This window comes from Giraffa tippelskirchi, chromosome 7, assembly GCF_054371585.1.
Source record: "Giraffa tippelskirchi isolate mGirTip1 chromosome 7, T2T-mGirTip1v1.2.pri, whole genome shotgun sequence".
NCBI lineage: Eukaryota > Metazoa > Chordata > Mammalia > Artiodactyla > Giraffidae > Giraffa > Giraffa tippelskirchi.
In genome coordinates, this window is record NC_137281.1 from 16,697,113 (window position 1) to 16,706,424 (window position 9,312).

Here is a 9,312-nt window from a genome sequence, read left to right on the forward strand (position 1 = left end):
CTTCGGGAGGGGCAAGAGAGCTTGTGGGTTTGGAGCAGGATGGCTGTTCTGCCAAGTATGGCCACCAGAGGGAGCAGCTGGACCTGAGCTGGTCCCTTCAAGCCTCAGTGCCAGAGCCCACCACACCCTCCTGGAGCCAGGGGAGGGGGCTGGCTGGGAGTGGCCTGGACGGCTCCAGCCCCTAGTGGTCTCTCCTTCCACTCCCCCTCCTGCCGACAGAGCCATCCGGTCCCCACCCTGGTGACATCCTTCTCACCCTCCGTGAGTGGAGTGGAGTGGGGTGTCTGGGGAGGGGGCTGGCTGGGAGGAGCCAGGGCAGCTCAGCCCTCAGTGGCCCCTCCCCTCCCATGGGGCCCTCTGGCCCCTTCCCCAGGGGCTGCTCTTCCTATGGCCTCTGACCCCCGCCTCCTTTCCCTGCTTTGCCTCGAGCGGCGCCCGGTGCCCAGAGAGTCCCTTTCCCAAACCTCCCGGGAGAAGGGACGTGGGAGGAGGGGGAGAAACTTCCAGGGAGCTGGAAAGGGGTGGGGGGGCAGAGGGACAGAAATAAAGACACCAGACAGACACACACACACACAGAAGGAGAGGCCAACAGACAGACAGAGACAGAGAAAAAGAGAAAGAGAAAGACAACTGAGATAGAGACAGACAGAGAGTGGGAAACACACTCACAGAGCCAGAGACACAAAAAAGGAGAGAGACACAAAGACAGGGAACAAGACATAAACAGAAATTTAGACACCGAAGACATAGAGGAAGAAAGACAGACTGAAGAGAGACTGAGAGAGAGGAGAGAGAAGCCGGGGCAGAGCATGCCAGCTGGCGGCATGGAGGGTCACCTGGCATGGGAGATGTAGTGGCCAAGACCTGGGCCGAGCTGGGAGGGCAGAGAGAAGCCGCTGCCTCGGCGGGGGTCAGGGGGCATGGGAGGGGCGGGCATTCTGCTACTGCTGCTGCTGGCTGGGCTGGGGGTGGGGGAGGCCTGGAGACCCCCAAAGGGAAAGTGTCCTCTGAGTTGCTCCTGCTCCAAAGACAGTGCTCTGTGTGAGGGCTCCGTGGACCTGCCCGAGATCTTCTCCCCGACCCTGCTGTCGCTGTGAGTGTCAGCCCTCTGGGGGCCTGAGGCTGGGGATGGGAGTCCTGGGACCCCGGGGGCTGGAGGGCCCGTCAGGATCTTGGGAGGGGGCAGCAAAGGATGTCGGGAGGCCTGGGAGGGAGCTACTGGGATCTGAAAGGGAGCAGGGGTGGGGATGGGAATTCCAGAGTGCAGGGGCATCTTGGGGGGGCCTGGGGGGAGGGAGGACCATGGGGTGCGCAGAGTGCTGTCAGGATCCTTGCCAAGCGAGGAGGGCAATTGCCCGTCTCCCCTGGAATGCAGGGGAAATACACACACCCAGGGTCAGGTCCCTGCTGCCCCCCTCGGACAGGAGCCGGCTCTGGGATGGGAGTGGCGCACTGGAGCGGTTTTCTCCTCACCCACCATTGCCCACGTCCCCAGCTCATTCGTTAGGACCCGAATCACCCAGCTGAAGGCCGGCAGCTTCCTGAGGGTGCCGTCACTGCACCTGCTGTGAGTGGGATCCGGCTGAGTGAAGACCACCCAAGGGAGGGGCTGTCCACGCACATGGTGGGGGAGTGTGCACACTTACGTGTTCGTGCATGTCTGTGAAAGTATCTGTGTGATCCACATCCTCACACCGCATGCCTGTGTGTGTGATCATGCCCACGTGGGCTGGGGTTGTGGGGAGCAAAGGTTAACATGTCAGGTGGGGAGCAGCGACTCTGGAAAAATTTCTCTCTTACCTCCTTGCCAGCCTCTTCACATCCAACTCCTTCTCCGTGATTGAGGATGATGCGTTTGCAGGCCTATCCCACCTGCAGTACCTGTGAGTGAGGGCAGGGGAGGGGGGCAGGAATGGGGGCCTGGGAGAGGAAGGAGGCGCCCCTCTGTGGCTCCTAGAGTGGGGGGAAGGGAGGAGCTTGTTGCTCTGGGGAGGAAGTGTCTGGACAAGGGATCGCCTTGGAGGGGCAAGAGGGTCGGCCTCTTGAGAGGGGTTGGGGCTTCTTCTCAGCTGTGTAATCTCAGCCTGCTTCCACGGCCCTCTCTGTCTCAAGATGCATGAAGTCCTGGATAACCCATGATTGTTTCTGGTCCTACCTGACCTTCAGGAGCCCAGGGAGGGTACACAGAGGCCAGAGATAAGGGAATGTTTCAAATTCAGAGGCAGCGACTCTGAGTTAGTTGGTGATGGTGGTACTGATGATGGTACTGATGGTGGTGGTGGTGATGACTGCACGATAATGCCAGCAGTAGGGTTGGCAGTGACGATAATGGGGATGGTGCTCACAGGGAAGTGGTGGTATTATTGAGGATGATGGAACGGGGATGATTTTGATGAAAATGGTGGACCCAATGGTGATGGTGCTGTTGGTGATACTGATGAGAAGTCTGAAGGGTTGGTGTTAGTAATAACTATCAGTACTGTGGACATTGGTGATTATGATATTGGTGTTGGTGTTGGCAATGGTTTTGGTAAGATGTTGGTGTAATGGCAATGTTGTTGGTATTGGGTTTGGCGGTGATGGTAAAGCTAGATGTACGTGCAGAAATTGTGGCAGTAGTGGTGCTGATGGCAGGTGATGATGTAAGCGCTAAGGGTAATGGTGATGTTGGGACCGGCAATGCTGGTGCTCAAGATAATGGTGGCAGTGTTGGTGATGATGCTGGCAGTGGTTTTGGTGTTGATTATGAAGGACGTGTTCTTGGTGATGCTTATCAGTGTTGCTGCAGTGAGGCTGGATGATTATGCTATTGATGTTGGTATTGATGATGGGAATGGGGGGTGAAGTTGGTGCTGGTGCTGTGGTGGCATGGTATGTAGTTGGTGATGATGGCAGTTTTTGGTACTGGGGTTGGTGACGGTGGTAGAGGCACTGGACATAATGGATGATGGTGCATATATGAGTGGTCATATTGCTGTTAGCACTGGTGTTGGTCATGGTGGCTGTGGTGGTGATGGTTCCTCATGAGGCTGGCAAGGACCATAGGGTCAGCTTCTTGGCTCCTGGGATTGCAGGCTGGGACCTTGGTGAAGAGAGGGGTTCCTGGGAGGTTTTTCCCTGGGATTATGCAACGTGTTGGGAGAGAATTCTACATGTTGCAGTGGCCTATGGCTACCATGGGGTGAGTTCCTCAACCACTGTGGGGCTACAGCAGGGAACCGGGGGACCTCCCCCTGACCCCATCTTCCCTCCGCAGCTTTATTGAGGACAATGAGATTGGCTCCATCTCTAAGAACGCCCTCAGAGGACTTCGCTCACTCACACATCTGTGCGTGCTTCCACTGCCCCAGCCCACCCTGGGTGGTACCCCGCACCCATCACCCTGGCATCATCCTGGGAGCTGCTGATGGCTTCTCCTTCTCTCCCTCCACCAGGAGCCTGGCCAATAATCATCTTGAGACCCTCCCTAGGTTCCTGTTCCGGGACCTGGAGACCCTGACTCATGTGTGAGGCCCAAGAGGACTGGGAGGGTTGGGGGGATTGGGGAATGTGTGGGTGGGGGGAGGGGGCGTCTGTGCCCACTCCTGGTTGGCACAAGTGAGGATGACTGTGATTGTTTTTACATAGTTTCCACACCATGGTGGGGCCCTAGCCTGAGCCCTTGCCTGGGGAGGGGTGGGGAGTGTGGCCCCAGCGGGCTGGAAGCCGGGTCGCAGCCCCTCCCCGGCCTCTTGCCCCAGGGACCTCCGTGGGAACCTGTTCCAGTGTGACTGCCGCTTGCTCTGGCTGCTGCAGTGGATCCCCACCGTGAATGCCAGCGTGGGGACCGGGGCCTGCGCCGGCCCCGCCGCCCTGGCCCACATGCAGCTCCGCCACGTGGACCCCAAGACGTTCAAGTGCAGAGCCATAGGTGGGGGCTTTCCCGGTGGGGTGGGAGGGACAGCAGGGGCGGCCAGGGCTGAGGGGCTCACCTCGCTCCATGCCCTGCCAGTTCCTGGCTGAGAGTCTGCTGAGCAAGCATCTCCCCAACCCTCAGCTTTCTTACCTGTGAATAGGGGTAAGACACCGTGACACAGGATTCCTGCAAGAGAATTCAGTGATGTACTTGGCAGGAGGCCTGGGAGGGGAGGTCCTCATAAATGTTCATTCTCATTGTTGTTGTTATTAATATGAAATTGACCATGTAAAAAATATTTCCTCCAACACTTTGCTTTTCCGCAAATATATTCTGGTAACTTTATGGGTGCTGGGCAAAGCAGAGAGCACTGGAGTGATGAAGCCAGCCCTGGGTCATGTCCTCACAGAGCCCACAGCCAGAGGCAGGCAGAGAGGGCTGGCCTAGAATGACCAGGGCTGAGATGGGGCAGCACAGAAGGGTCAGGGCCAGGATGGGGGGGTGGAACCCATGGAGATGTGGGAGCCCCGAGCCAGAGTGGGGGCCAGGCACAGCTGGAGGGTCTGGAAGGAGTGGAACTTTGAGCTCAGACCTGAAGATGATTACTAACATCATCATCCTCAAAGTGTAAGACAAGTTTTTGGTCTTCAGAATTCATAGAACAAGTGAATTTAACTCAGTCACTCTTGGTTCAGTTATTCAACAAACACCCACTGAGGTCCACTCAGTGCCCAGCCCTGTGAGAGGCGATGGGCACACTGTGGTGACCAAGATAACCCTGGGCCTTTGCCTCACGGGGTCATAGTCCTGGAGGTGGGGAGTCAGACATTAAATAAAACATTGCACAGTAAATGTATGGTACCCATTGTGATAAACACAGAGGATGATGAGGAAGTTTAGGGGGTGGTCCTACCTTTCCTGGGGCATCGGAGAAGGCTTCTCCAAAGAGGTAGCACCAGCTGTGGCTGTAGCGAAGTGGAGGACAGAGGATGGGGTCAGCATGTGCAGTGACCCCCCAAGGCAGCACTGAGGATGGAAGGAGGAAGGTCTGCCCTGGAGGAGTGAGGAAGGGAAGGACACAGATGAGGTGTCTCACCTGCAGGGGCCTCACTCTGCAGAACTTCGAAAGTCACAGAGAAGAAGGTGGACTTTATCCAGAGGACTGTGGGAAGCCACAGGGGGAGGGTTTTGAGCAGGGAGTGACATGATTTGATGGCCATTTTTTTAAAAGATCCCCTTTGGATGGGCATCCTTAGCTGTTTGGTTTGTTGAGTCAACCCTGGCCCCTAGAAATAGGTCCTGGCATGTAGAATGAAGTATTGTCACCTGGCGTCCACCCCCACCACACTGGGCAATCTGGGTGCATTGTTACCCTCAGTGCTAAGTTGCTGTAACAGAGAGGCTGTAAATACCATGAAACAAAGGAAACAGAAGGGTCTGAGGCTAGCAGTTCAGGTGGGTGTGGCAGCCCCTGGGTGTTATCCTGCTTTCTACGGTTGAAACTGTGTGGTGGCCCCATCTGTCTGCCAGTTCACAGGAGGAGGGGAAAGGGACCAAGAACAGGACAAGCCGTCCTCCTAGAAGCAAAGCGAGCACTAGAACCATCACTCTGCTCTGGTTCATGGCCACATGTCAGGAGGTGGCGTGGGGGCAGTGCTGGGCTGATAGTCTCTGATTGGGTGGCTTTGTGGCCAGATGCAACATTGCGTGATGGAAAACAGGAAGGATGGATTTGGCTGGACAGCTGGCTGCCTGTGCCTCAGTTTCCTCCTCTGCAAAGTGGATATAATAACAGAATATACCCCACGGGGATCTTGTGAAGTTAAATGAATGATGAAAGTGCTGTTTCTAATTCTTTGATGATGCCACACAGCTTAGAAAATAAAGTTTCGCCGTGTTGTTGTGAGTTAATATGTCCATAGATAAAAAGATTCCACTGTGTATCCCTATGAGGTCAGTACTGTGGCGGTCCTCACTGCAAAGATGTGCAAGCCGAGGCTAGGTGATGAGGACCCTTGGGGGTCCCCCTGGCCTGTCTGACTCTTTCTCTCCCCTCCACCTCCAGAGCTGTCCTGGTTCCAGACGGTGGGAGAGTCAGCGCTGGGTGTAGAGGCTTTCTCCTACCAGGGGGAGCCCTACATTGTCCTGGCACAGCCCTTTGCCGGCCGCTGCCTGATCCTGGCCTGGGACTACAGCCTGCAGCGCTTCCGTCAGGAGGAGGAGATGTCTGGTAAGCCCCCTCCCATCCTCCGGCCTGCCGGGTAGCCTGCCAGCTGGTCTAACAGGGCCCCCTGCTCCCCACAGCGCCCGCGGTGGTGTCCTGCAAGCCACTGGTGCTGGGCCCCCGCCTCTTCATGCTGGCCGCCCGCCTGTGGGGAGGCTCGCAGCTGTGGGCCCGGCCCGGCCCCGACCTGCGCCTGGCCCCGCTGCAGGCCCTGGCCCCACGGCGGCTGCTGAGGCCCAATGACGCTGAGCTCCTGTGGCTGGATGGGCAGCCCTGCTTCGTGGTGGCCGACGCCTCCAAGGCGGGCAGCACCACACTGCTGTGCCGGGATGGGCCCGGCTTCTACCCGCGCCAGAGCCTGCACGCCTGGCACCGGGACACGGACGTCGAGGCCCTCGAACTGGACGGCCGGCCCCACCTGCTGCTGGCCTCCGCCTCGCAGCGGCCCGTGCTCTTCCACTGGTTCGGGGGCCGCTTCGAGAGGCGGACGGACATCCCCGAGGCTGAGGATGTCTATGCCACGCGCCACTTCCAGGCTGGCGGGGACGTGTTCCTGTGCCTGACACGCTACATCGGGGACTCCATGGTGAGGCTGGGCGCAGTCCTGCGGAGGGGGCACAGGCCCCACCTGACTGGCAGCAGCTCACTCCCACTCCAGGCTGGCCTCTCAGCACTGACCCAGCCTCACACACTGGCCTCTGAAGGCTGACCTGCCTGACAGCTGACCTTCCTAATGTGCTGATCTTTGAGCTCTGACCCCATCCCAACGCAAACTCCAAGACTGAGACTCCTCAAGACTGTTGTTTTTCAGCTACTCAGTCGTGTCCGACTCTTTGCGACCCCATGGACTGTAGCATGCCAGGCTTCCCTGTCCTTCACTATCTCCGGAGTTCGCTCAAACTCATGTCCATTGATTTGGTGATGCCATCCAGCCATCTCATCCTCTGTCGTCCCCTTCTCCTCCTGCCCTCAATCTTACCCAGCATCAGGGTCTTTTCCAATGAGTCAGCTCTTTGCATCAGGTGGCCAAAGTTTTGGAGCTTCAGCTTCAGCATCAGTCCTTCCAATGAATATTTAGGGCTGATTTCCTGTAGGATTGACTGGTTTGAGCTCCTTGCTGTGCAAAGGACTCTCAAGAGTCTTCTCCAGCACCACAGTTCGAAAGCATCAATTATTTGATGCTCAGCCTTCTTTATGGTCCAACTCTCACATCTGTACATGACTACTGGAAAAACCATAGCTTTGACTAGATGGACCTTTGACCCTAAACCACTCTCCATCTCCCAACACTGACACCGGCCCCAAGATTCTGATTCTACTCCCAAACTGACACACTCCAGTACCTACATTTTTTTTTAAAGTTTTTATTTATGGTTGTTCTGGGTCTTCATTGCTTTTTGCTCAGGCTTTCTCTAGTTGTGGCGAACAGGGGCTGCTCTTCGTTGCAGTGCCCAGGCTTCTTATTGTAGTGGCTTCTCTTGTTGCAGAGCACAGGCTCTAGGCGCATGGGCTTCAGTAGTGGGGCACACGTGCTTAATATTTGTGGCTTGTGGGATCAGTAGTTGTGGCTTGCAGGCTTAATTGCTCCACAGTGTGTGGAATCTTCCCGGACCAGGGGTTGAACCCATGTCCCTTGCCTTGGCAGGTGGATTCTTATCCACTGTGCCACCAGGGAAGTCCCCAGGACTTAGATGTAACCACAGCCACCACACCCTGAACCCCCAGGGCTGATGGCCCACTCCCTCCAGCACTCTCTGGAGTGAGATATAGCCAGGGGCAGGGCTTTGAGCCTGAAAGGCACTGTATGACTCAGGGGTTCACAGGGTGTCTGCGTGGGGAGCAGACTGTAGGCACAGGGACAGGAGCAAGGAGACCAAGAAGAATAGGGAGGAGGTTATGTGATGGTCCAGGAGGCAGGTGACTGTAGTTGGGCTGGAGTGCGGCCAGAGGAGATGGGAGAAGTGCATACCATCATAGGTGAAACTAACTGACTCCAGGGCTGACTGATTCTATGTGGGGCTGAAGGAGAGAGAAGGGTCCAGAGTGACTCGAAGTCTGTGGGCTGAGCAGCTGGTTGGTGACATTTAGGAAGATGAGAAAGCTGTGGGAGTTTGTGGACCTACAGGCCTCTGTTCCTGAGCTATTCCAAGTCCTCTGGAGCCTAGGGGACCGCTGACCGGCAGGCCTGACCCTGGGGACCCCAGCCCTAATGAGCGGCCCCCCTCCCACAGGTCATGCGCTGGGATGGCTCCATGTTCCGCCTGCTGCAGAAACTTCCCTCCCGAGGTGCCCACGTCTTCCAGCCACTGCTCATTGCCAAGGACCAGCTGGCCATCCTGGGCAGTGACTTCGCCTTCAGCCAGGTTTTCCGCCTTGAACCTGACAAGGGGCTCCTGGAACCACTGCAGGAATTGGGGCCCCCAGCGATAGTGGCCCCTCGGGCCTTTACCCACATCACCATGGCCGGCAGACGCTTCCTCTTTGCTGCTTGCTTCAAGGGCCCCACACAGATCTATCAGCATCATGAGTTAGACCTCAGTGCCTGAGGCTGGAAGGAACTCTGGACATGGCCGGCAGGGGGCTGGCATGGGGATTCCTGGGCCTCAGGATGTCCCCTTTACTGGCCTCCTGGCCCTATTCAGAAGTGACAGCTGGTCCTGTGAGATGCTGACCACAAGCCAATTTCGAGGCAAGAGCTGCCCTTTCAGTCTTAAGCAACATCTTGGCTGGGAGATGACACCCATCAAAGATGACTTGGGGGCTCAGGCTGGGGGACCGCTGCATGGAGCCAGTAGACAAATCATGGTGGGAGGGTAATGTGAAGAGCTCCATGAGGTCTGGAAAAGTTCCCCTTAACCCACTCCCACCGCTTCCGTTCCTGTAAAAGTACTGAGAAGGCGATAGCTTTCCTTTTCCTTCTGAACTCAATCCGGCCAATCGCTTTTAGAGCCCGCCTTCATGACGTCATCAGTCGCTGGGCAGTTTTCCCTGCCGAGCTTGCTAACTTCCTCTACTGCTCGTGCGCACGCCTGCTGTCGAGGCGGAAGCTCAGCGTGTTGTTCCTCTTGTGCGTGCGTGGGGAATAGGTGGGAAAGAGTGAGTTTTACCCGGGATCCCGGGGTTCCTCTCTTGGGTCGGTGACAGGATCGCGGACGGAAAGTGCGTGGGCTCAATAAACGCGCTGTGCACCCGC

The 9,312-nt window shown here is 56.9% G+C and overlaps 1 protein-coding gene across 1 annotated transcript; it reads left to right on the forward strand.

Moving 5' to 3' along the window:
• Nucleotides 1–397: 397 nt before the first annotated feature.
• Nucleotides 398–9,312, forward strand: LGI4 (leucine rich repeat LGI family member 4). The gene is made up of 9 exons (XM_081516979.1): nucleotides 398–1,093; nucleotides 1,496–1,567; nucleotides 1,812–1,883; nucleotides 3,257–3,328; nucleotides 3,435–3,506; nucleotides 3,741–3,910; nucleotides 5,961–6,125; nucleotides 6,200–6,705; nucleotides 8,351–9,312. The coding sequence occupies exons 1-9, from the start codon at nucleotides 921–923 to the stop codon at nucleotides 8,663–8,665; spliced, it is 1,617 nt and encodes a 538-aa protein (XP_081373105.1). The 5' UTR covers nucleotides 398–920; the 3' UTR covers nucleotides 8,666–9,312.